Source organism: Periplaneta americana, chromosome 5 (genome assembly GCF_040183065.1).
Source record: "Periplaneta americana isolate PAMFEO1 chromosome 5, P.americana_PAMFEO1_priV1, whole genome shotgun sequence".
NCBI lineage: Eukaryota > Metazoa > Arthropoda > Insecta > Blattodea > Blattidae > Periplaneta > Periplaneta americana.
Window position 1 is genome coordinate 99502574 of NC_091121.1, and position 26802 is coordinate 99529375.

A 26802-nucleotide genomic window follows, 5' to 3' on the forward strand; every position below is an offset into this window, starting at 1 on the left:
GTATTGAAGGAAACTGAAGTGCACAAGTTTTCTCCTCTTGTACTTGTAAGATATTACGTATTTTTCGATAAGTTTGTTTTTTCCTTTTTGAGAGATATGTTATGCAAAAGCGAAAATTAGCGATTACTAGGAAATTCCAGTGCCGTAGTGCTGTTCATACAGGATATTGACAAGGAAAATATATCACTAGCCAGTGTACTGTCTTCTGAGCAATAGAATGCTTAGGTGTCTACAAGTGACAAGCAGTAATTTTACTTGTGTTTGTACGAAAAGTTTTGAATTCAACATCTGTAGTGCCGTTCTTCTATCCTGGTATCATTGTATACTACCTGTTCATGTTTAAGTTATAAACAATGTTAACTAAGTTAAACGTTTAATTTATCAAACTATATTCTAACAGAATTGATAGTAATGTAATTACGTCTGCTTTCAGTGTGTTCATTTTCATATGAAGATTGCTTTCTTCGATAATTTACGATGTGGAATTAATTATTTTTAAATAGTTTATATCCGTTTTGAGACAGAAAATGAGGGAAAGCGAAGTTGAAGAACCAAAGTACTTCCAAGTGTACAAAGATTACGTGGATCCAGCCGTGTATGTGGTGATAATAGTGACTGGCCTGGTACTAATCGGCACTCTTCTTCTCATGTTTATACGACAAAAGGAGGTTCGCACCACGTCCAATATCATGATATTCAATCTCGGTGTGTGCGACATCCTCAACAACGCTGCCAATGCACCTCTGCATTACTTCAATAAATTCGATCATGTTTCTGAAGACATAACTTTGTGCGATTTACACCTAGCTTTCTGCCATTTTCTTGGTGCAGTGAGCGCTGTTTCTCTGTTGGCACTCAGCATTCAGCGCTTCTGTGTCACAGTTCCACTCCTGAACATCCGTGTTGGGGAATATTGCGGATCTTTCAGACACATAATGCTGTACATCTTGTTCGTCTGGCCTGTCGCTCTTCCAGTAGCTGTACCTGCAAGCATCATTTGGGACATATACGCTTATTTATGTTCGTCGTACAAGAATCCAAAAGGTGTAAAATTATTAACACTTGGTTACACATTATAGCTTCTGTGTAGTGTTACCAATTTTTATATTAGGCTTCAATCTTGCAACTGCTCGACGGTTGAAGCGAAGTGTAATTGAAATACCAGATGAATTACAAAATGTTGAACTGCAGGAGCTCAGAAAAATAAGTGCAAATGTTGTAATTGCCCTGGCTATTCTTTATATAATGAGTTGTACACCTTTCTGGCTCTGGAAAGTGGCTGTCTATTGGGGAGAATTAGAGAGGAATTCTCCTCTGGTGCTTTTCACAGCGTATTTATCGAAATACTTGTTGTTTTTGAATGCGTGCTTTAACCCCATAGCATTGTATATATCGAGTGTTACAAATAGGCATCTTTTCAAGCATTATTTGTGCTATATACAATACGAAAATTTCGAACATGATAATGCTAAGACTTCAAGTTCTGTTCCTAGGGGTTACAATGAAGTTGTAGTTCGAAATGGTTGAAAGTCTTTTTGTTATACTTAAAAATGCATTCTAGATTCTATAAATAAGTTTACGTATTTTTATATCAGATATTTATACAGTGTTGAAGAGTCACAACTGTGCAGATTGAAGTGGCAATTGATTGCATTAACATAAGTATGCATTTATTATTCGTTTCGTAATTAAGTGCATAGTTAATTAGAAAATTAGAGAACGTTCGCGTAGTTTGGAAATGGCGCATCGCCGGAACATATACATCTACCGAAATACACACACAAACTCATTTCTAAATATCAGCATTCCGTCTTGTAGTCACCGCTTTATAGAGGTTTGAGTAATTTGGATCTAAGGTATATATTTGTTTTTAATTGAGAGGCACATAGTCTGTTATCATGATAACATTTTTTAATCTGTTTTCTATATGTTAGGACTATGACCTTCTAAAATGATTGTATTGCATTTTCAAGTCTGTTGGCCTCTGCTTATCTCAATAAGAGTTTTTCAAGAAAGATTTTACACATTTAGTAGCCTATAGAAATTTATTCACATATCTTACAGAAATGGTTAAGATGTCGTTTTATTAAAGGACCATAAGTCAAGTATCTACCAAGCAGTTATTTTGGTTCGATGTGACTAACGTTTGTAATATATCATATAGCCAACCTATAATAAATTTCTTGGCATATACGAGAGTGTAGAGAAGGAGTTAGTTCTCCAACTCCGGCATTAATCCCATTTCTCAGCTCAGCGAGATGGGCAGGTAAAGAAGGAACAGACACTCGAATTTTGGCGAACCCCCTCAGAAGGAAATCGTGGGATCAGATATGGTGAGCGAGGTGGCCATGCAGTTGGCACTACACGACCAATCGAGCGACGTTGGAAACGCCGATAAAATAATTCACGTACCTCGAAGCGATAGTGAGGTGATGCCCCATCTTGCTGATAGTGAATGTGATAATCTTGGTCTTCTTCGTCAGTTTGTGGAACGACTAAATTGTCAAGAGTAACTTGATACACAATAGTGTCTGTGGTGATTATCTTGTTATTGGTCTACATTAGTCACACTTGATATATTGACCTCATAATGACACCTGAACCGATTCAGTAAGTTATGTGGATATTTTTCTATAGCTTCTCAAGTTGAAAAATCCTTTTCGAAACGACCTGTAATAGCCGTAAATTCAACTATACTGAATTCACCCCAGGGATGGGGAAATATGTGTATAATGTATATTATTGAAGTAAAACGTTTTTAAATTTTTTTATAAAATGAAATCATCCCTATCATACGTTAGTGTATGTATCCTAGAAGAGAATGTGGAAGTTATGTAGGCATTAAGCATTTCGATTAGACCCAACAATACAGGGTGATTCAGACCACCAGTAACAGTCATTATTTTTCGGAAACTATTTCATTAAAATTTTCGAGACTAAAATATTTATTACTAAAGCACATGTGAACTTCCACTTGAGCTTGATTTCATCAATGAGCCGAACAGGAAGTAGGGTCAGTAGTGTATCACTTTAAAATTTCAAATGGGATTTGTGGTCAAATATGGTAGCGTTTGATAGAACTCTTCAAAACAAACAACTTTCATAGGAAACGTTTTTATTAATTCATACTCTTTCAATGAGAAAACGTAAGAAAAGACAATGGGTGATTGAGACCACCCTTAAGTCATTTATTTCGGGAACTACTGCATTAAAATTTTCGACAAAAAATAATTGTAACTAAAGCACATGTGAACTTTCACTTGAGCATGATTTCATCAATCAGCCTTAAGAGGAAGTAGGATGAGTCTCGTATTACTTTAAAATTTCAAATGAGAGTCGGTATCAAATATGGTACCATTTGATAGAGCTCTTCAGAACAAACAACTTTCATAGGAAATGTTTTTATCAATTCCTACTCTTTCAATTAGAAAACGTACAAAAAGGCAATGCGACCAATATTGAGAAATGTTACAATTCGAAAATCTAAACAACACAATTAATATTGACAGATGTTACTGAAAGACTGGTCAATTCCATTAATTTTTATAAATGTTCAAACTCTCTGCCGTTCTGAGTAGCACACACCCGTACTCTTCATCTAACACTGTCAGCAACTCCAAACACTTCGGGGTGGTCAAGGGTCTGGAAGATCTCTCGGATTCACTGTTTCATGTCATCTCTTCTTGCTGAACGATCTTGATAGACTATGTTTTTTAACCGTCCCCAAAGAATAAAATACAAAGATTCAAGTCAGGAGATCGTGCTGGTCATGCCACAGGACAGCATCTGTTTGTTGTACGTACGAGGTATTTGTAATCACTGTTAACTTTTAGGTAATTATTTTATTTGTCACAAAAATAATTGCAAAACTAGAAAAATGTACAAACGTAGGTACAGAGAAAACAATACTTTTCCTTCTTATTGTACATTGTTGGGCAAGGCCACCTGAGCTTATTACCTGGCTAAGTGCAGTGTACATGTAGACCTGGCCATAGATACTATATTACGGTGACTAAAGGAAACACTGCTGAGCGAACAATGGGGAAGGGGTAGTTTACACTCAGCCAGACAATTGTGTGTGTGTACTAGCCTATGTCAACATTAAATGTACTTATCTAGTTTACATTTCTCAGTATTAATGACATTACCTTTTCGTACGATTTTTTCATTGTAAGAATAGGAATTGATAAAAACGTTTCCTATGAAAGTTGTTTGTTTCAAAGAGCTCTATCAAATGGTACCATATTTGACCCCGAATTCCATTTGAAATTTTAAAGTAATACACCACTGACCCTACTTCCTGTTAACGTTGATTGAAGAAATCAAGCTCAAGTGAAAGTTCACATGTCCTTTAATCATAATTATTTTTGTCTCGAAAAATGTAATGCAGTAGTTTCCGAAAAAAAAAATTACAGTTACGGGTGATCTGAATCACACTATATAAAACAAATTCAGCTAATACTAAAGACTTTGATAGGGCTTATTTGTAAATTCAAAATATCTCCTATTAAAATCAGCGACATAGAACTGTTCGGATATATATTTATCTTTCACTAATCCATAATTTGTATATATGGCATAATCTAGAATGAAAACTAGTTGCCAATTAACCACCCTGTTTGTAAATAGTAATTTATTACCAAACTATTCATTTTTGAAAGACATGTTGGTTCAGAAAAGTGTGAATACAATTAATAATTATATATAATAAATTTTCAGTCAAATACACTTTTCAATTTGTGAGGTCAGATAATCTGTTACATCACAATATTAAGTACGAAGTCACTAATATTTTCGACTTTAAAAAGTCATCTTCTGGTGCATGAGATGCAAACAATATTTAAAAAATAGGTGATAAGTTGATCTAGCAATTAATAACATGGTAAGTAATGCACGTACTGGCATTTACAATTATATAAATTTCGTGCCTCTTGAGGTAAACTGTACATGGTAAAGCTGAACACTGATGCTAGATTCTCGTGTGTATATAAGACAAGGAGAAGGCACAGCATGATATTAACCTTATACAATTAAAGGCTAAGTATTCTCATTAGACCGTATCATTAAAATTAAATTTGTACCGTTTGATATTAACTATGTTAAAATGTTAAATATAATGTATAAATTTAAAAGAGATGGAGAAGCTGTGATGCAAATGCTGTTGGTGGGAGAGCACGCAGTCTAATTCGTCGTGGTGAATGCCATAGTTGTCTGAATATATTTTAGTTAATAGGTTATTATTGATTTTGAAAGGTTGTGAGAGTTGATATCAGCGTTTCTTAAAAGTTTATTTATATTATACTGCTGAATTTATTAAATACGTGTACTAGACATCTGTGAAGCACATATGTATGAATTTTGTTGCCGTGTCTAACCTTGTTTCCCAATAATATTGCTTTGAATGCGATGAGTCATTTCATAGACCAGTAAACAAGAAACAGTATTTTTAACTAGCAATATCAATGTAATCAACACAAATTTCTAACACTTCGTGATAAGCAATTGTGAGATATATAACATAATTCTGTTAAATTGGCATATGTTCATCAAAGATTAGGTTGTTTTATTCAATTAATTGTAATTTATACTCAAATTACCTCATGTTGTGATTCCTTCATTTATGCTTCTTGCGAGCCTGCCTCGACTCACTTATTCTGTAGTTCGCCCTCCACATGGTAAATCTTAGAGAGGAGACGTTCATTTTCCTCCTGCCTTATACCCTCTCCGCCCTTCTTTTAGGAAAGAGACATCGGCTACGCAGTAAGAAGGAACACATGCTACTTTTGCCACCGATATTGCATCACCCTGCCAGTGCACGTCTCTACACTTAGTTCAGCGTTAAAACTGCAAGGGGCCGCTGTCATGGAAAATTTCTCCCAATTCGACCGGCGTGACGTCTCTAGTCACGTGACGGGGAGGAGCCAGAGCCACCCCTAATAAAAGGCAAGCTTTTACAGCTTTAGGTCATTTTACAGCGGATAGTGCAACCGCTGTAAAATGACCTTGTCTTAACTGGGCTAAACAAAATCCCTCCCTAACATTATCTACTTTTGTTGATCGATGGAAATCTAATAGAGCCAATTGGCTAGTATATATCCATCGATTCATAGAGTCATTCAACCTAAGAGCCAACTGGCTAGTCTCTGATATTGAGACAACTCATCCTGCCTAAGGTTTTTCCGTGGTTTTCCTAAGGCGCTAAGACAAATGTCGGGATGAGCCCTATAAGAAATGGGCCACGGACCTGCACTCATATCCCCATGAATCTCCCTAATTAACTCTAAATTAATTAACAATTACATCTCTCCCCCCTCTTCGCAATTGAGCCATCATATAGCCAAATGGCTGGTCTCGAAATTGAGACAAATCAACAAGGCTCATGACCTCCTACATAATAGCCAAATTGGCTAGTCTCTTATATGAGACAACTCATCCTGCCTAAGGTATTCCGTGGTTTTCCTCAGGCGTAAGACAAATGTCGGGATGAGCCCTATAAGAAATGGGCCACGGACCTATATCCCCTTCCCCATATATATTCCACCTATATTATAAATGATGTATGCCCTAGTTCAGATAATATTAATAGTCTATTAAATATACGAGGTCACTCAATAAGTCGCAAATTGAAAGGACAAGGACCTCTCAAATTGCAGATTAGATTTCACGGCGCTTCTTCCGACGGCCTTCACCTGCTTTGTCATCGAACAACAGATGACGGCGTCTTGCCATCCTAACGGCAAACACCAGCCAACTCCTTCTCGCCCCGTTCCGTGATCAATCTCAGCCCCCGTCGCGTATGTGGTACCTAAGAGGTTACGTCCAATTTCGGCTTCCCCTTCAAAATTTTCTAGAGCTCCTTCAGGGGAGCAGCGTAACCCGGAGTGAGACTAGTGGCCAACAGGCTTGGAGCTCACATATTTAGTTTTGTACAGCCCCCAAACCCTTGCAAGGACCCGTTTTGCGTACCTTTTAAATTTTCCTCCCAATTCTCCTTCGATTTTCGAAAGGAGGCTTTAGGGACAGAACTCCTCTCACCTTCAAACCAACCACTTCTCTTCTCTTCTGATCGCTTCAATCCCTGACCATAATCTCCTACAACATTCCTTCCTTTGCCTCCCCAAACTCATCCAAGATTGTTCGCTTAATTCCAACCCTCTCCTCAACCGCCTCTAGAATCGGTAAGTCGTGAGCTGAGCTAAACTGATCTTCCGACAATAGAGTCTACCGTTTCTCCTCTCCTGGCATCGGAAAGTCACATACAACGGCATTTTGATCCGTCGACTCCGAGGAGCTTCTCGTCATCGGATAGTCGCGAGTTACGGCTTGTTAAATACCTCGATCGCTAGAACTAACCGTCTATGTAGATCCATCTCTCTCTCACGTTCTTCTGCCCATCCCCACATGTACTATATCAGAGCAAGTCGAATCTTGTCTTCACTCTAGACACTTACCTTACGCCTGCGTCTCTCCCCCCATTATTACTTTACTACTATACATCATAGCGCTCACCACATCGAAGTCTAAAGACGAATAATTCACAAGTTACCAATTTCTATCGAAACACTCTTTTCCCTACTTCTTAAACCTAGGGAAAATTATCTATCTTTTTCTTGTTGTAAATAAACAAATATTATTTAAAATAGTCTTTCCTTATCTTCGTCATAATCTTCCATCATCCTTAGAGGCACATTTCGTCTCGTACAACCAGTTTTTAAAAATGGAATATTATTTCTTACAGCTTTCTATTCAAGTGTGTCATGACGTCGACCTATGTCAGGATGTCAGACAAAAAATTAATATTTAAGTAAGAAATGTTAGAGAAAAGTAGAACAAGATTCGAAAATGGTGAAAGCATACGAAAATAGAGATGAAATTTCCTTAGCAGTTCAACCTGAGATTATTGAAAAAGCACGTATTTCACCGGCTATGGCCTCTTCGTTACCGAAAACAGTGAAGTCAAGCAAAAGGAAACACATTTTAAACAAAGTCTGAGACTTTGTCTTCTTCTCATTATCATTATAAACTTTTATCAACAAAAAATAATGCAAAATGATCCGTTCTAGGAATTCATTACCTACGACATAGAAAGTCGTGCAACAATAAAGAATGCAGGAAGAACTTCAATAACGACAGCCTATCGGCGTCAACTTCATCACATCGAACAGTCTCAGAAGCAACAATTTTCTGTCCTGGTTGTAACGAAATCTATGAGGAACCATTTTCTCAGGACTGGGTGCAGTGTAGTGGGTGCAAACAGTGGTGGCATGAAGATTGTTCGAGCTACGAAGACGTTGGACTTTTTAAATGTGTGGCAATACCAATCCTTAAATATGTATTAGAAACTTGAGCAATGACTACTATACATACTCCCACAATATAGTCGCAGATATGAACTTTTTTAGTTCCATTGCGGGTACACGTTATTAGGTAGGCATTAGAATAAACACTGAAATACGAGCGGAATTATAAAGAAAGTAGATAAATTAAACAATTAACCCATACAGGAAAAATGGAAGAAACACACAAACAAAATAATCTGTAACAGATCACCTGAACTAAACTAAAGCAAAAGAAGCGTGGGCAAATAAAAAATGAAAAATATCTTGACAAAACTGGGCCGGAACGTATTAAATAGTAAAAATCGCGAAGAATAAGAAAAAGCAGAAATGTTTGCAGGGCACGGAAAATGACTTAAAAAAATGCACAGGCCTATCCAAGTTCACGGTATCAAAAAGCCATTGAATTTCACAGATGCGTTGTCAGTAGACGTCTACAGTATTATTGGAGATTGTGTTGGTAGAAAAGAACTAAATTAACCTATTTATTATATAGGGTGGATGGTAACTTCTGCACAAAAATGAAACTGTTAATAGATCATGAGTAGAGATTGTAAACATATAAATCAGTTCTTTTTTTTTTTTAATTCACCGTTTCAGAGGATATCGTTATGCTTCTAGAAACATTTGGCAACATCACGGATACTGTAGGAAGTACGGTCTGGACTCCTTACCTTTCCCTCCCTCACTATTGAACACACGCAACACTGCGCTGCGTTGCAAGATTTATTTTAACGATTTCCGCAATTATCCAATTTAAATTCATGATGACTGTTTAACTGAAACTTCTTTACTGTGTTAACTTAATCGGTAATTACCAGTATGACTTGTTTCGAAGTGATATTCTTCATTTTCAATAGTCTAGTGAAGATCCAGCGCTATCTTATGGTTCCCTGTTGTGATGGGATGTGTTCATGATTGTGTGGAAAATTCATGGCTATACGGTTTAATTTTCAAAAAAATATTCAAGACTTCAACTGTTCAGATTATATTTACCTATCTGTTTGTATAGCAATTAATCATTTCTCTCGGGCAATTACCACAATAGAGGGCTGCAAACTTTGGGCAAAGACTATTTCTTTCCTACCTAACGGTGCTTCATCGAAGTAAAAGTGTAATAAATGTATTGTTGCATTTAACCTCTTAAATATTGGTGCTTCGGTCCCCTCCTGTATATTTAGCTTATTCTTTTGTCAATTATTTAATCGGATCCTTTCACCGTGTATCACAATATTTTGGTCCATCCCCAAATCTTTACTTCTAAATACATTGATGTGAGGTACTACATAATGTGCAATGAAATAATACCAGAAAGCATGCAAAGAAACTGATCTGCACGCATTTTCTTCTCATGTACTTGTGAGACATTACGTAATTTTCGATAACTTTGTTTTTTTTTTTTTTCTTTTTCAGAGATATTTTATGCAAAAGCGAAAACGAGCGATTATTAGGAAATTCCAGTGCCTTAGTGCTGTTCATACAAGTTCTTGACAAGGAAAGTATATCACCAGCCATTGCAACATATACAGTACTGTCTTCTGAGCAATAGTGTCCTTACGTGTCCAGAAGTGACAAGCTGCGTCTTGTGTTTGTACGAAAAGTTTTGAATTCAACATCTGTGCTGCCGTTCTTCTATTCTGGTAATATTGTACACTAGCCGTGCATGTGTAAGTTAAAAACTTTGTTAACTGAGTTAAACGTTGAAATTCTCTAACTATATTATAACAGAAGTGATAGTAATGTAGTTATGGATACCTTCAATGTGTTGTTCTTCATATAAAGATAAATTTCTTCGATAATGTGCTATGTGTAATTAAGTAATTTTAAATAGTTCATATGCGTAATATCACAAAAAATGAGGCAAAGCGAAATTGAAGAACCAAAGTACTTCCAAGTGTACAAAGATTACGTGGATCCAGCCGTGTATGTGGTGATAATAGTGACTGGTCTGATACTGAACGGTACTCTTCTACTCATGTTTATACGACAAAAGGAGATTCGCACCAGGCCCAACATCATGATCTTCAACCTCGCTGTGTGCGACATCCTCAATATCGCTGCCAATGCACCTCTGCATTACTTCAATAAATACGACCATGCTTCTGAAGACATAACTTCGTGCGGTTTACAACTAGCATTCCGCCAATTCCTTAGAGCAGTGAGCGCTCTTTCTCTGCTGGCACTCAGCATTCAACGCTTCTGTGTCACAGTTCCACTCCTGAACAGACGTGTTGTGGAATGTTGCGGATCGTCCAGACTCACATTGCTGTATATCTTGTTCGTCTGGGCTCTCGCTCTTCCAGTAGCTCTCCCTCCAAGCTTCATTAGGGATATATATGCTTATTTATGTTCGTCGTACAAGAATCCAAACAGTGCAAATTTATCAACACTTTGTTATACATTGTTCTATTGTGTAGTGTTACCCATTTTTATATTAGGCTTCAATCTAGCAACTGCTCGACGGTTGAAGAGAAGTATAATGGAAATACCGGGTGAAGTACAAAATGTTGAACTACAAGAACTCAGGAAAAGAAGTGCAAATGTTGTAATGGCCCTGGCTCTTCTTTATATCATAAGCTTTACACCTTTCTGGGTCTGGAATATGGCTGTCTATTGGGGAGAATTAGAGAGGAATTCTCCTCTGGTGCTTTTCACAGCGTATTTAACGAAATACTTGTTGTTTTTGAATGCTTGCTTTAACCCCATAGCGTTATATATATCGAGTGTTACATATAGAAATCTTTTCAGGCATTATTTGTGCTGTTTACAACAAGAAGAAAATTTAGAACAAGATAATGGTACGAATTCAAGTTCTGTTCCTGGGGATTACAATGAAGTTGTAGTTCGAAATGGTTGAAAGTCTTTTTGTTTTACTTAAAAATGCATTCTTCATTGTATGTATATATAATTTTACGTATGAATTTTTTTTATATTAAATATGTGTTGGCCCTACAGGGTGAAAGTGACATAATTATGCACATTGAGGTGTCAATAGAAGACCTAGTTAATTAGAAAATGAGACTGAACGTTCGCGTAGTTTGGAAACGGCGAATCGCAGGAACATCTTCATCTGCCGGAGTACACACACAATCTCAAATCTAAAAAGCAGCATTCCGTCTTTTATTCACTACTGTATAGGGTTTGGGATAATTTGGATATAAAACATTCTCTTTTCAAGTTTAGAGACCCATAGTCTGTTATCATGATAAAATGTTGCAATCAATTTTTTATATGTTAGCAATATGACCTTGTAAAATGATTCTATTGCATTTTCAAGTATGTTGATCTCCTCTTATCATAATAAGAGTGTTTAAAAAAGAGTTTACACCTTTAGAATTCTATACAGAGTTATTCACATATCTCACAGATATTGTTAAGGTGTCGTTTTAAAGGACAATAAACAAATTTCTACCAAGCAGTTATTTTGGTTCTATGTGACTACCATTTGTGGTCTAGCATACAACTAACCCATTGTCAATTTATTGCCATATGCGAGACAGTAGATCAGTGGTCACTTCTGGAACTAAGGCATTAATTCACTCTCTCATCTCAGCGAGATGGGCACGTAAAGGAGGAACAGACTCTCGATCTTTGACAATCCTCCACAGGAAAAAGTGGGGGGATCAGTTATCTGAACGAGGTGGTCATGCAGTTGGCTCTACACGACCAATCCAACGACGTGGTAAATGCCGATATTATAGTTCACGTACCTCGAAGCGGTAGTGAGGTGATGCCCTATCTTGCCGGTACTGAATGCGATGATGTTGGTCATCTTCGTTAGTCTGTGGAATGAGAAAATAGTAGAGAATATCTTGATACACAATACTGTCTGTGGTGAATTTCGTGTTGAGGCACTACATGAGTCAAACTTGATATATTGTCCTTTAAAATGACACCTGAACCGATTCTGTAAGATATGTGAATATTTTTCTATAACTTCTAAAGTTTTAAATTCCTTTTTGTAACAATCTGTAATAACCGTAAGTTGAACCATACTCAATTTACCCGAGGGATCGGGAAGTATGGGTATAATGTATGTTATTGAAGTAAAACATTCTTTAAAGTCCTTATAAAATCAAATTATCCCAATCATGGATTACCATCGTTTCAAATCGTATTATGTCCACTGGTGGACAAAATTGAGTTTGATACATTTTCGTATATTTTCGGATACGGTCTTTCACGCTGTGAACTCTGATTGTATCAAATCGTATTCGCTAACAGTGTAAATGACTGCTTTAAAGTAGCGGTTGTTTCAAATCATATTCAGCCCTTTATAGTGTCTGTTTCATATCGTATTACGTCCAATATTCATGTTATAGAATTGGTATAAATGAAATTAATTACTTTTCTGTGTTAGTTATACTGACAATCTGGCACACTTTCTCGACAATGCTTCATATTCAGAATGGACAAGACAGTCTTTTTTCTTGCGAGCTGTGTGTGATCAAAGTTGTCTCCAGTATGGAACAAGAAACTATCGTAGGTGACAGTTCAGGAGAACCCCGAAAGTAGCAAAACATGCACATGAACTGAAATCTGAGGCAACGTAAAAATAGATTTCAATGAAGAATGTAGGGATTGTGAGACTTTCTACAAAAATTTATCATACCCGGCAATATTTTAATTAATGTAGAAATTCTATAACTTTAATTTAATTTAATACAATACCAAGTCAACATTCAAATCTTCAGGTATTTACCTCTTTCTTACTCATCAGGGTATTTACCTATTCGTGGGGGATGGGAAAGTTAATGTCGGAGAAGGGAGATGAGCTGAAAATACCCTCGAATTTTTTAAAATGTAAAATTACTGTTTCATTTTTTCTATGACCTATAGTAACTTATGGCAGAAATGAATAGTTAAAAAAAAACAGCGGCTTATTTCAATTGTGTGAAGCTTTATATTTCTATGCTAACATCATCGATGCAGTTACTGTGGTAACTGGCAATAAGGATGATGGTATTATGGCAACTTGTGTCTGTTTAGAAGAAGGAGGAGGATTCCAAAAAAAAATGTGGAAAAGATTCAAACACCATGAATCCAGCCGGATGGGTGTTATGAACACTCTGTAGGCCTACATCAACATTTTTTAAATTTGTAATGTGTGCGTAAATCCTACTTAATTGTAATCTAATAGGCCTACTAATATGTATACTAATGTGTTTATTTTTATTTTTACTGTGTACATTTTTTATTGAATTATCGGCTTCTGTTTTTATGTGATTCGTATTTGATTCTAACAACATTAATATGTATTCCACTATATTTATTTTTATTATATGAGGTAAATTTTATGTAACTACCTCTTTTGATCTCATTATGTACCTAAATTGTATCAGGATGTAATTACTTAATTCCGATCCAGTTTTATGTTCAACAGTGTAAGCAAGTTTTAATTCTGGTTGAGTGTAAGAGAAGGCCTTACGGCCTTAACTTTGCCAGGTTAAATAAAGCCATTATTATTATATTTTTATATTAACAAAATAATGTTTTATTTAATAATAATAATAATTATGGTTTTTATGCAGTCATTTATCTCATTAAAGACAATATAACAGCAGGAAGAACTTATGAACACTCTGTATATCAAAATGTTTAATGTGGGAATTGTAATTTTATATTAACAGATAATGTTTCTCTTTAAAAACAGCAATAATTATTGGTTATTTTATGTATTTGCCACATTAAGATTTTTTAATAAAATTATTTGTACATTTATTGGATCAAAACGTATTATGTCGAACACATTTTCCTTCAATTTCAAGAACAGAAGTGAGAAGTGATTTCATTTTTTCAAGTTCCTTGAAGTAAACCTCAAGCATAATAACTTCACATTTTTCACTTTGTGAAAAATTATCCAGATAAGGAGTAATCAGATTTTCGTTCTTCCTCTAAAATTTTGTTTTATATAATATGATTTGAAACGATGCTTCTCGTATGTTATTGAAGTAAAACGTTCTTTAAAGTCCTTATAAAATGAAATTATCCCAATCATGGATTAGTGTATGTCTCCTAGATGAGAATTTGGAAATTAGGTAGGCATTAAACATTACGATTAGACCTAACAAGATAAAAGTAAAGTCAGCTAATACTTACGTTCTTGATAAGGTATATTTTGTGGATTTAAAATATCTCCTATTAAAATCGTGGACATAGAACTCTTCGGATATTTATTTACTTTTCACTAATCCATAATTTGTGTATATGGCATAATCTGGAACGAAAACTAGTTATCAATTAACATAGAATTCTACCCGAATTACTCCATGTTTTTAAATTATAATTTACTACCAAACTATTTATATTATATTGCTAAATTTATTAAGAACATGTTCTAAACATTTGTGATGTACACATGCATAAATTTGGTTGCAGTATCTCACCTGGCTTCCTAACAATATTTCTTTGAATGTAATGCGTCATTTCATAGACTAGTAAACAAGAATCAGTATTTTTAACAAACAATATCATTGTGATCAACACAAATTTTTAACACTTCATTGTACGCAATTTTGAAATATATTGTATAATTATGTTAAATTGGCATATATTCAAAGATTAGGTTGTTTTATTCAATCAACTGTAATTTATATTCAAATTACCTCATGTTGTGATTCCTTCAGTTATGCTTCTTGCGAGCCTGCTTCGACTCACTTATTCTCCAGTTCGCCCTCCACATGGAAAATCCAGCGACTAGGGATTATATTGAATGGACAGTGAGCGATTATTCCTGTGTTTTGTTTCTCTGTGCGCCCGCGTTTAGTTCCACTTTCAAGCGCTAGAGTTTAGTGGAATCGAGCACACGCTAAGATAGTAATTGAGTATAGAGTTAAGACACAGAATCCAAACATCGCCTACATTATTACATAATCCAGTACCGCTTTGCTTCAAATAAATTCAAGTTAACAGCTTTTCCTTATTTCTCAGTGACAAACTAGTTTTAATAATATTTTTTTTTTTTATATTTTGTATTATAATAAATTATATTATCAAATAATATAATACATTATATAATTATGTATCAAATTCGTTAGTATTTGTACACAATATCATATAGGTATATGGTTTTATTTCTCATAGGAGTTTTGTTTTTCCATTTTCAGCGCTATCAATTCATTACATATTTTAATTGTTATTGGTATCAACGTCTCAACTCTCATTATAATGGACTGAAGATTCTAGATATTACAGTTAATGACGGATTTATTATTTCATCAGTCCAATTTATTTTGAGTACGTAATATAATTAGATGTATTAATTGTATGTATTATATTTCCGCTGTGTCGACTGCTAGCTGGTGTGATGTCAGTGCCAACTCCTGGGAGAAAGCAGAATCTCACGATGAAACTGGTTTGAAGGTCATTGAAATCAGTCCTGCTACATCAAAGGTACCGACTCCAAGTGTCCATACTGGTTAATTATCTATACGCTGGTAAATCTTAGAGAGGAGACGTTCATTTCCTCCCTGCCTTTCACTCTCACCGCCGATGTTTGAGATAAGAGAGATCGACCACCCAGTAAGAAGGAACATATGCTACTTTTTCCCGCCGATATCGCATCACCCCACCAATGCACGCCTCTACATTTAGTTCAGCTTTAAACCTGCAATGGGACGCTGTCATGAAAACTTCCTCCCAATTCGACCGGCGTGACGTCACTAGTCACGTGACAGGGAGGAGCCAGAGCCAGAACTCTTCTCACCTTAAAACTAACCACTTTTCTTCTCTTATGATCGCTTCAATCCCTGATCATAATCTCGTACAACATTTCTACCTTCGACTCCCCACACTCATCCCAGATTGCTCGCTTAATTCCAACTCTCTCCTCAACTCCCTCTAGAATCGGTAAGTCGTGAGCTGAGCTAAACTGATCCTCCGACAATAGAGTCTACCGTTTCTCCGCTCCTGGCGTCGGAAAGTCGCATACTACGGTATTTTGATCCGTCGACTCCGAGGAGTTTCTCGCCATCAGAAAGTCGCGAGATACGGTTTTTTATAGTCCCGTCGCTCTTATTTCCGGCAGCCAATCACGGTGCAGGTCGGCTACATTTGAACGTGTGCGTCTTGTCATTCGCTATTGATGATGTAATGAATTTCCTAAGGCTCGATAAATAGTTAATATAATCGCCCGCCATTTTGGCTCTTACGTTGGCGTTCGCAGAAATCACACGAGGACGTTATTTGCCGCTCAATTATTTGCTCAATTACAGTGCGTTTGATTTATTATCATAGGAGCTACGACATGATAATGTTTAACGGTGAAGCAAATAGATTCTCATCTGGTAGCTCGGCAACGAAAGAACATAAATGGCGAACGATAGTACCTACCTAGACTTTATAGAGCCTTCACTTCCTAAGACGTAAGCAAAGGGGAGGAGTCATACCGGAAATAACAGCGACACGACTATACATCCTTCGATGGCTAGAACTAACCGTCTACCTATTTCCATCTCTCTCTCGTTCTTCTGCCCACCCCCACATCGTAATATATCAGAGCAAGCCGACTTTTTTCTTCACCCTAGACACTTAGGCCTACGTTAACCCTGCCTCTCCCACTCCCAATATTACTTTACTATTATACATCGAAACTCTCACCACATCGAGGTCTAAAGACGAAAAATTCATGTTACCAATTTCTATCAAAACACTCTTTTCCCTACTTCTTAAACCGAGGGAAAATTATCTACGGTAACCTTTTTCTTGTTGTAATGTAAATAAACAAATGTTATTTGAAATAATCTTTCCTTATCTTCATCATAGTCTCGCATCATCCTTAGAGACAAATTTCGTGTCATACAACCAGTTTTTAAAAATGGTATATTATTTCTTACAGCTTTCTATTCAACTGTGTCATGACTTCGACCTATGTCAGAATATTATCGCGGTCTCATGCTTAGCATTCGGCAGGTCTTTGAGCGGCCTCGTGCGTAACATTCGGCAGGACTTTGAAATTTACTTGTATTATTGTTTTCTATTTCTTATATCGCCGTTCCAATCACTCGCCTCAATTTCAATATTGCAACCAATATCCTGCTTCCATTATAAAATGATACCTACTTGTCTAATCCACGAGGACTAAAACCGAGGTTACAATGTCTTGTGCTGAGGACGAACATTAAGGTATGTGATTAAAAATTATTATTAAAGAGTTATTATTAAGAGTTATGAATGTCAACATACTCGTATAACAATATAACAAATTAGTACTCATTCTTATCGAGGAAGCAGACGTGACAATGTGACGCTTAGAGTGAAACCTACAGAACAACAATCGGTCGCGAAAATTATGTTTTAAAAGCACTAGAGATGGAAAAGTTGTTATTTTCTCGTAACAGTTCCAACTGTTCCAGTTCCATAAAAATACTAGGTTCCAAATAACAGTTCAAAAATAACAGTACCACCATATATTATATCGCCTACGCCGAATTTCGCTCCACAGCACCGGATCGAATCCCTCCTCCAGTGTTTTTCTCTTTGTGGCCTGACTCCATGTTGTTACCATAGGATCATTCTGTAGGATCAGAAATTAATTTTTACATTATATATATATATATATATATATATATATATATATATACATAATTTAATGTGGAAACTGTACCAAAATAAAACACACCAGGAATGAACGAAACTCCTCCAGAGTCAAGTCCCTAAATTCAGTTCTGTCATTCTGTGAAGCGTGTGACACAATTTATTTTTTTTAACCCTTTAGTCAAAGTAATTTATGCAAAAATTTGGGTAAAAAAGGCAAAACTATAAGTCGAGGGCATGAGAAAGTCCAGAAGTCATACTGACAGTATTGACACCACGAAACCAGTTACGTTATATTTATGCACGACGCCAGTTCAGGATTAAAAGTTGGTATTGATTTTGTCCCAAAAAATTGTTAAAAGTAGCCAGATCTAGTGACAAAGTCGGTAAATTGATAACACTGCAGCAACGGTTGTCATAATGAAATCCATACACGGCCGACTTGATGCTAGCTTCGCTTCATCTTTGAAAGCGAAGGTATCATCAAGTCGGCCGTGTTCCATAACATCGAGTATATTGTAACATGTAACAGCAAGTATTTTGTATAACAGGTACAGTACTACTAGTATGCAATGTAATATTGATGGTTTGGAACAGGCCGTTACGTTATTTTATAGTCATGACTCATAATGCAGTTCCATTTAACATCGAGTATTTTTTGTAACAGCAAGTTATTTTTTGTAACAGCAAATGTTTTTTGTAACAGGGGTATTTAATGTAACAGTGGAAGAGCCACGTGCTACTAGTACGTAATGTAACAGTGGTATTTAGGAACATGTACGGACGCTAAATGATCACATACTTCCCTGTATGCCATGTGATGCAGTACGATGTCATAATGAGTCGAGATGTGAATTCCTGGAAATGAAATCTTTTCTAATGCTTAAATTGAATTCGTAGACCAGGTTTGTTCGAAGCAGGAAATGTGATGTAATTTTAAATTATTTGTAAATTGGTCACGAAATCGAAATGGATCCCAGTGGTAAATAAAACCTAACCTATTCTTCCTCTTTTGCTTAGCTGAAGGTCACAGTAGTGTTCAATTTCTCCAAAAATGCGTAAATAAAAGCTATAATCATTTCGGCCGTGCTAAAATTAATATTAATAATGTACCGTCATGAAGTATAATAATAATCTCATTGTAATGAAATATGAAAATTTACCGTTGTACTTTTTTTTTTAAACAAAAGGACTTCAATAATAGTCATGTTTCAACAGATTTTAGTTTAATTTCAAGAATTGGTAATGAAACTAAAACTGTAAAATATTTGGAAATAAACATAACCTATATATTTTCATCTCCCTTGATAAAATTCACAATGTAGTTACTATAATACAGGCATTATGTTATTTGATAGAATCCTATACTTAATTAACATTAGTTCCAAGATAATGTGTACATTTTTTAAAGACTACCTTCGTATCTTTACTATTTATCTTTTACTTTAGTTTCCAACTTTTTTTTTTCAGTACGACGAAAGGATTCCCAATTCTGCTTTCAAACAGTGGCGCCAACTTATATGGGCTCGTGGAATCCGAGCCCACCCAATAATTTATCGTGTTGTGAGATTTATTTAACTTAAGGCTCGCCAAACGTTTGAGCCCACCCACTGTTTTTCAAAAGTTGGCGTCACTGTTTTCAATAGTACCAAACATGTTCCGTTCTGTGGAACAGGCGTTGTCATAATGTAGTTCCAAAGTGAAACGAGTATTTGTTAACCGCAAGTATTTCGTACTAGCTCAGAGCAACACTGTTATTTTGGAACAGTGTTCCAAGGTACTGTTACTTTTTGGAACAGTTCCAAACAAGGAACGGTTCCAAAATAACTGTTACGTTATTTTTTCCCCACCTCTAAAAAGCACACCGCACGTTATTGTATTATGCCGACATGTTAAGCATGTGGCCGCTGCGATAACCGTTACCGAAGACAGTGGAGTCAAAGAAAAGGAAACGAATTAAAAAAAAAGTCTGAGATTTTGTCTTACTCTCATTACAAATAAAATTTCTAGGAACAAACAATAATGCAAAAAGACCAGTTCTAGTAATTCATTACCTACAACAACAAAAAAAGTCGTGCAACAATAAACAATGCAGGAAGAGCTTCAATAACGACAGTCCATCAGTGTCAACTTCATCACATCGGACAGTTTCAGAAGGAACAATTTTCTTTCCTGGTTGTAACGAAAGCTATGAAGAACCAATTTCTGAGGACTGGGTGCAGTGTAGTGGGTGCAAACAGTGGTGGCATGAAAATTGTTCGAGCTACGAAGGCGTTGGACTTTCTAAATATGTGGCAATACCAATCCTTAGATATGTATTAGAGACTTGAGCAATGACCACTATACATACTCCCACAATATAGTCGCAGATATGAATTTTTTAGTTCCATTGCGGGTACAGAATATTAGGCAGGCATGAGAATAAACACTGAACTACAACCGGATTATAAAGAAAGTAGATTAATTAAACAATTAACCCATACTGGAAAAATGGAAGAAACACATAAACAAAATAATTTGTAACAGAACACCTAAAATAGACCTAAAAGCAAAAGAAGGGTGGAAAAAGAAAACAAGAAAATGATCTTACGAAAACAGGGCCGGAAATTATTGAATAGTAAAAACCGCGAAGAATAAGAAGATAAATGTTTGCAGGGCACAGAAAAATGACTTACAAACGAAATATGCATATCCAAGTTCAAGCTATCAAAATGCGTTGAATATCACAAACGCATTGCTTGTAGACGTCTAGTGATTGAAGAGTGTGATGGTGCAAAGGAACTAAATTTATTTATATATTATTTATTTTATTTATTTTCATTTAAAATCAACCTATATATTATATAGCGTGGATGGTAACCTATGCACAAAACTGAAACTGCTAATAGATCATGAGAAGAACTCTGAAAAATATAATTAAGTTTTTCTCTAACATTAACGGTTTCAGAGGATATCGTTACGTTTCTAGAAACATTTGGCAACATTACGGGTACTCTAGCAATTGCGGCCTGGACTCCTTACCTTCCTCTCCCTCTCTATTGTACTCACGCAACACTGTGCTGCGTTGCAAGATTTATTTTAACGATTTTCGCAATTATTCATTTTAAATTCATGATCACTGATTAACTTAAACTTCTTTACTGTGTTAAGTTATTACGTAATTACCTGGCTCACTAGTTTTCCAAAGCCTAGTGAAAATCCCGCGCTATATATATATATAGCCTGATTGGTAAATATAAACTGAAAAGTTAACGTCTTTAATATATATATATATATATATATATATATATATATATATATATATATATATATATATATATATTAAAGACGTTAACTTATGTATATATATATATATATATATATATATATATATATATATATTAAAGACGTTAACTGTTCAGTTTATATTTACCAATCAGGCATTTCTCTTGGGTTATTTCCGCAATAGAGGGCTGTAAACTTTGGGTAAATTTTTTTTCCTTGTTAACGGTGTTTCATCGAAGGAAAAGTATAATAAATGTTTTGTTACATTTGACATGTAGGATCATCTCTTAAATATCAGTGCATCATCGGTGCCCTCCTACCGTGTATATCTTAGTTTATACTTTTGTCAATTATTTAATCGCATTCCTTTCACCGTATATCACAGTATTTTCCTAGATTCTCAAATCTTTCTTTAGAAATACGTTGATGTGAGGTACTACATTATGTGCAATGAAATAATACAAGAAAGCATTCAAGAAAACTGAAGTGCACACAGTTTTTGTCCATGCGCTTATGAGACATTACGTAATTTTCGATTAGTTTTTTTTTCTTTGAGAGATATTTTATGCAAAAGCGAAACCTACACGATTACGAGGAAACTCCAGTTCCTTAGTACTGTACATACAAGTTATTGACAGATAAATATATCACCAGCCATTGTAACATTTGCAGTACTGTCTTCTGAGCAGTAGTGTGCTTAGGTGTCCAGAACTGACAAGCTGTAATTTTACTGTCGTGTGTTTGTACGAAATGTTTTGAATTCAACATCTGTGCTACCGTTCTTCTATCCTGGTATCATTGTACACTATCTGGTCATGTTTACATTGAAAAAGTTGTTAGCTAAGTTACACGTTGAAATTCCCAAACTTTATTCTAACAGAATTGATAGTAATGTAGTTATGGCTGCTTACAATGTGTTTTTGTTTCATATAAAGATTACTTTCTTCCATAATTTACGATGTGTAAGTATTTTATATTAAATGGTTTATATGCGTATTACAAAAAATGAGACAAAGTGAAATTGAAGACCCAAAGTACTTCCAAGTGTACAAAGAGTACGTGGATCCAGCCGTCTATGTGATGATAATAGTGACTGGTCTGATACTGAACGGTACTCTTCTACTGATGTTTACACGACAAAAGGAGATTCGCACCAGGCCCAACATCATGATCTTCAACCTCGCTGTGTGCGACATCCTCAACATCGCTCTCAATGCACCTCTGAATTACTTCATTAAATTCGACCACGTTACTGAAGACATAACTTCGTGTCGCTTATATCTAGCTTTTCGTCAATTCCTTAGTGCAGTGAGTGCTCTTTCTTTGTTGGCACTCAGCATTCAGCGCTTCTGTATCACAGTTCCACTCCTGAACAGCCGTGTTGTGGAATATTGCGGATCGTCCAGACTCACATTACTGTATACCTTCTTCATCTGGGCTGTCGCTGTTCCAGTAGCTCTTCCTCCAAGCTTCATTTGGGACATCTATGCTTATTTATGTTCGACGTACGAGAATCCAACAGGTGTAAACGTGTCATCACTTTGTTATACATTGTTCTTCTGTGTAGTGTTACCCATTTTTATATTAGGCTTCAATCTGGCAACTGCTCGACGGTTGAGGCGAAGTGTAATTGAAATACCAGGTGAAATACAAAATGTTGAAATACAAGAACTCAGAAAAAGAAGTGCAAATGTTGTAATGGCCCTGGCTATTCTTTATATCATAAGTTATACACCTTTCTGGGTCTGGAATGTGGTTGTCTATTGGGGAGAATTAGAGAGGAATTCTCCTCTGGTGCTTTTCACAGCGTATTTATCGAAATACTTGTTGTTTTTGAATCCGTGCTTTAACCCCATAGCATTGTATATATCGAGTGTTACATATAGGCATCTTTTCAGGCATTATTTGTGCTGTTTACAACAAGACGAAAATGTAGAACATGATAATGGTACGACTTCAATTTCTGTTCCTGGGGATTACAATGAAGTTGTAGTTCGAAATGATTGAAAACCTTTTTGTTATACTTAAAAATGCATTCTATATTGTATATGTATATTTACGTATATATTTCTTTATATGAAATATGAAGGGTTCAGAATCATAGTGGGCCAAGCGCCATATGTTAAAGACGTAGAAAACAAGAAGAGTCGAAATTATGTTATTACCATAATTCAGTGGAAACATAAAGCAAGTATAATAAAGTACGAGAGTGGACCCAAAAGTAACCGGAACCGAACTGTTGTGCGCGCATGCTTTGTAGTTACGAGTTGTGCTGTTACAGTAGGTGGTGTTAGTTTGGGGTCTTCCGCAGAGTCCGTGGATATCCGGAGTACCGCAATCGTTTGAGCCGGCAAATGCCGACAAATCCACCATTCTTAGTCCAGCGCGTGCTATGCAGTATACAGTTGTATAGGGAAAGAATGTAATTTAAATGCGAAAAGATGCTATGCTGCTGTCTTCAGAATTGTTTACAGAGAACTGAAAAATGCGCACATTTGTTTTCTCTGTGACAAGGTAAGAGAAATAAGGAAAAAGGAAAGAAGTGACTATACATATAAAAAGGAACAATCCGCTACCTAAGCGAGCATACATTGTGAGATTTATGAATGACTGTATTTTGATATTTATTTTTTCAAAATTTGGGCCCCAAAATATTTTTATAAAACTAATCTAGAATTTAAGTTGTTTCAGCAATGATATTTCTACATAAATCAAATTAAAATCACGTACCAATTAGGATCAGTGTCAAATTTTTACCATCTTCTCCCTTTCAAATCAAGCATTTTTGAATGTAATCCTATTTGCTATTTGCAAGAATGACGTAATATATTTCTGAAGTTCTGAATTCATTCTTTAGACAAGATTGTATTGTTTGGCTCGATTGGAAAATACAAAGACTGTAGAAAGTAGAAACCCTATTAATGTTAGACTGATGTGAAATTTTAATTTTCTAAACTATTCTAGATAGATCTATGAAATTTTGTACTGTTAATTTGTAATTTTAAATTGTGCAAATTTAGGTTTTCAAAAATTGCTATTATTTTGGCCAGAATTTTTGTCTACATACGTGTCACAGCTTCAGAAACGAAACTTACTATATAATTTTCCTCTTTATTTTACTAAACAAATAATTAAAAATATTTAATGCTCTAAAAGTGTAAACACAGAAAAAATTCAAGTCCAGCGTAAAAAAATTATATTAAAAATACCTCTTCTGGCTGATATGCATATATATAATCAGGCAGTACATCTCACTTGACGATATGTTCAGAGGAAGGACAATTGTTTGTAAGCATCTGAAGTCTGATTAGTGGAATATGTATCTAATCGGCGAAGTATGCATTAGAGGGGGAAAGAAACTTGCCACCCTACCCCATTATCTCCTGGCCTAGTTGTCTCATGAGTGATGCCTTATTGATGGTGCTTATGAGGTTCAAAACTGTCTTCGGACAGTTGACTAAACAACAACAACAAAAATGTGTTAGGTATAATACTGATAGTAAGTTTTGTTAAGAAGAGATTCAAAAACCTCTGCAAAAATTATGCAAAATCTGTAGAAAGAGTAGCATTTTTAGCAATGCAAAATTTACAGAAATTTAAAGTCGAGAAAATTGACTTCAAAAGTTTGGGATGATAATAATGAACGAGGTCTCTGTCTCTTTTTTATTTTCTAGGCATTTTGAAACACATAAAACTATATTATATATTATATATTATTATATACAGAACGTATCCTTATATACACTACCACGCTGTGCACACCTAACCTACACTAGTAAATAAAGATGACTAAAAAATTATGTAATCTTATGAAAACATTATAATAGATAAATATTATTTACAAATCACTATGGACTGTAGACACTATTATTACACTAACAATAAAACTGTTAGAAACTTGCAAGTATTTCTTGTATCACAAAGTAAAACCAAGCATGGAAAACACGTTGTTATGGCTACTAGCAAAAAGTGGAATTTTTCTTTAGACAAGAGTTGTGCTCTCCTTTGTAACTGAATATCATTTAAAGGAAAGCAGCCTTTGAAGTAGGTCTAACATCTGTTGGATACTATGAAGAAATATTTCGAGAAGTCGAGAAGCTGCACTGGCTCAATCGGAAATCTAATATATTACATAATGTATGAAATATAGCGTAATTTCTAAAATGGTCGCAGAATTCAGAGTGGAGGTCGTGGACGGAGAATTTAAATTAACAGTCAGAGCCCGTAGCCTTTTAAAAAAGTGACCCTAAACAGCTGATAGACCGATCGTATGGTCATGAAAATTGGCAGAGGGCATCTTTATATCATAAATGACTTTTTAAAGATAAAAACAAAGAAACTATTTTTTTTTACCAAAAATAACAAAATCTCACATCAATGTATCCTTGAGGACATTATACTGAAATTACTAACTTCCATATTTTTAAAGCTAAACTCACCAGTATATCTGGTTGGTACACATGTACAAAATTTCGTCTCTCTCTATGATAAGTGGTTTGCATTTTATTAATAACTTAATTATATAGTGTATTGCTTAATGCGAAAAGTCCCTTGCGTCACAATTTACATTATTTTTCATTGTTATGCACTTATAAGATTATTTATATACATTGGAACAAACATTACTATTGGAATTTTCTGTACAGCGAATGGGTAAATTACTAGGAATTTTTATGACTTAATTTTTTTTATTTTTTATAGACTAATATAAATTCTAGTAATTCACTTATTAATTTTACAGCAAAACCTTATTTTTTATTTTTATAATAAAAAATTCTAGTAATTTACTTATTAATTTTACAGCAAAACCTTATTTTTTATTTTTATAATAAAACATTCTAGTAATTTACTTATTAATTTTACAGCAAAACCTTATAGTAAGCTTTGATTCCATGTATGTAAGGAGCCATGTAAGTGAAAATCATTTAAGAATAATGTCAATTGTAGTGCAAGCGACTTTTTACATAAAGCGGTTCAATATTCTAATAAAATAATTAATAAAATGCAAACCACGTATCTTTAGGCGGATGCAATTTTGTACACTTATCACTATTAAGTGATCAAAATTTGGTGAATCTAGCTTCGTAAGTATGGTAGTTATTGATTTCACTGTTGTGAACTCTTAAAACTAATGAACGTCGAGAAATTTCACTATAGTGTCCCCTTATATGCGGAAGTCGGAGAGTTTGCACGAGGAATGCAGTTGGAAATGTTTAGATTTATTGTTATTTTATTTGTTTTCATTTGTTATTTGTAATTTATTAAGTTCATGCTGCTGTAATACCTATAACTGTGAGTTTACGAAGGAGTGTATTGAACAGTTAAATGTATATTTATGCTGTAATAATTATTAAATAAAGTTTTTATACATTAGTATGTTGACTGACAATAATGTTCTAAAATGTAAGAAGATCCTTTAGAAGTTTTTGCCCTTCTAATTAAAAATATCTGAGTTTTACTTGGCGGCCGACTCGGTGATTGCGGAAGTCCAGAGTATATCCACGGACTCTGGTCTTCCGCGACCGTTAGTGAGCTGGCGTCAGTCTGAGTTAAGTGGTTTGTTTGTGGTGCTGTGTTGTTTGCGTTCCTGTTTCAACCGTTTGGCGATTTGTGAGATGGCCGACCACAAGAAACAAAGAGTGTGTGTGAAATTTTGTTTTCTGTTAGG

General features: G+C 35.2%; 1 protein-coding gene and 1 long non-coding RNA gene across 2 annotated transcripts in view; one reads left to right on the forward strand and one right to left on the reverse strand.

The window, feature by feature from the left end:
• LOC138700046 (uncharacterized) overlaps positions 1-17815 on the reverse strand; it is a 203184-nt gene extending 185369 nt beyond the window's left edge. Inside the window, exon 1 of the long non-coding RNA XR_011332158.1 lies at positions 17738-17815. This is a non-coding gene — a long non-coding RNA (uncharacterized lncRNA). The remainder of the gene's footprint in view (positions 1-17737) is intronic.
• On the forward strand, positions 218-14832 carry LOC138700042 (neuropeptide CCHamide-2 receptor-like). The gene has a single exon (XM_069826335.1). The coding sequence runs from the start codon at positions 10192-10194 to the stop codon at positions 11191-11193; it is 1002 nt and encodes a 333-aa protein (XP_069682436.1). The 5' UTR covers positions 218-10191; the 3' UTR covers positions 11194-14832.
• Positions 17816-26802: the final 8987 nt, after the last annotated feature.

Coding starts and splice junctions, on each gene's coding strand:
- LOC138700042 (XM_069826335.1), top strand. CDS start 10,192: ATGAGGCAAAGCGAAATTGAAGAACCAAAGTACTTCCAAGTGTACAAA.